Source organism: Sinocyclocheilus rhinocerous, unplaced genomic scaffold, assembly GCF_001515625.1.
Source record: "Sinocyclocheilus rhinocerous isolate Xijiao unplaced genomic scaffold, SAMN03320098_v1.1 C36736870, whole genome shotgun sequence".
In the NCBI taxonomy this organism is placed as follows: Eukaryota; Metazoa; Chordata; class Actinopteri; order Cypriniformes; family Cyprinidae; genus Sinocyclocheilus; species Sinocyclocheilus rhinocerous.
The window spans coordinates 1-1640 of NW_015785454.1; the positions used below are offsets into that span (position 1 = coordinate 1).

At 39.8% G+C, this 1640-nt stretch overlaps 1 protein-coding gene across 1 annotated transcript; it reads left to right on the forward strand.

Moving 5' to 3' along the window:
- Positions 1–254: 254 nt before the first annotated feature.
- LOC107736493 (heat shock 70 kDa protein 14-like) lies at positions 255–1493 on the forward strand (the record flags this gene model as incomplete). Its single annotated transcript, XM_016547888.1, has 5 exons — positions 255–410; positions 492–594; positions 828–1043; positions 1128–1277; positions 1422–1493. Coding segments are annotated over 5 exons (697 nt in total), but the record flags the coding sequence as incomplete, so codon positions are not given.
- Positions 1494–1640: the final 147 nt, after the last annotated feature.

Consider the following 1640-nt stretch of genomic DNA (forward strand, 5'->3'; position numbering starts at 1 on the left):
TGCAGCCTTGATGAGCAGAAGAGACTTCTTTAAAAAGCATTACAAATCTTACTGATCCCAAACTTTTGAGCGGTAGTGTGTGTATATAATTTTTTTTTTTTTTTGCAACATTATAAATGTCTTTTTAGTGTCACTTCTTTCAAACAAATAATAACCTTACTGACTCCAAGATTTTGTTAATACCGGCGTCCACCCTACATGGATGTCATTACTGTTTTAGTCTTATTGTGTGTTTTTCATGTGTGTGTCTCCAGGACTTTTAAACAGGATGTGACTGGTAACCCCAGGGCAATGTTAAAGCTCATGAATAGTGCTGATGTGGCCAAGCACACTCTCTCCACCCTGGGCAGTGCAAACTGCTTTGTGGACTCGCTCTACGATGGCATGGATTTTGAGTGCCATGTCTCAAGGTGAGATAATGTTCAAAATTTGTATTATAACGAAAATCGTACCTGTTGCTTATCAGTATGCTATATATGCTTCTGTCCTAGAGCCCGTTTCGAGCTAATATGCTCCAGCCTCTTTAATAAGAGCATTCAGCCAATTAAAGGTCTTCTTGAGCAAGTAAACCTGTCCACTTCTGATATCAACAAGGTAAAACAACTTTTTAATACAAATGTGTGACCATTAGAGGGAGCTGTAGATGTGCATCTCAAATTTCATGCAAAAAAAATAATAATTTTGTGATTAGTACTGAACCTTTTAATTACATAATGCATAGTTCACTAGCTAAATAGTGGATTATTTCAGTGTTTTACATCTAATCATAGCGAGAATGGAATCCCAAAACCTTAAATAGAGATTAAAATAGGCTTTTCTTGTCTAAGGTGGTTTTATGTGGAGGATCAGCTCGTATCCCGAAGTTGCAACAGATGATCAGGGATTTGTTCCCAGACGTGGAGCTGCTGAACTCCATCCCACCGGATGAGGTGATTCCGGTCGGCGCTGCCATGCAGGCGGGCATCCTGGTCGGAAAAGACAGCCTGGCACTTGGAGAAGATTCCATCACTGTGGACTGCTGTGCCAGCGACATCACTGCTAAGGTGGGGAGCTTCAAACAATCAATAGTGTTTAGTTTTAGCATTTTAGCACATGATTGATCAGTAGACTGTGTCTTGGCCTTTCAGGAAGTGGATGACTCCGGAGCGGAGGTTTTCACAGTTTTGTTTCCTTCTGGCACACCTCTCCCTGCCCGCCGCCAGCACACACTGCAGGGTCCTGGCAGTCTGTCGTCAGTGAGTCTGGATCTGTACCAGGCACAGCGACCAATCGCACAGGTTGGCACCCCTTTTTAGCGGACATTTCAGTGCAAACCTATAATTAAATGAGATATTTGGCATGTATTGGGCTTAAAAACAATTCGGCTGATTTTTTTTACCTAAAGGTTATTAACTTAAAATGTGACACTCTTATTTTTCTAGATTGTACTTAGAGACTTGGAACCTAAAGAGGAGCTGCATGACATTGTCACAGTGCTGACCATGAAGAGGTAATGAAATAAATGAACTTTTTTATTCAGAATGGATGCATTAAATTGATCAAAAGTAACAGTAAAACAATTCATAATGTTACAAAAGATTCCTATTTCCAATAAATGCTGTTTTGAACTTTCTATTAATTAAATAATCCTGAAAAAAAAA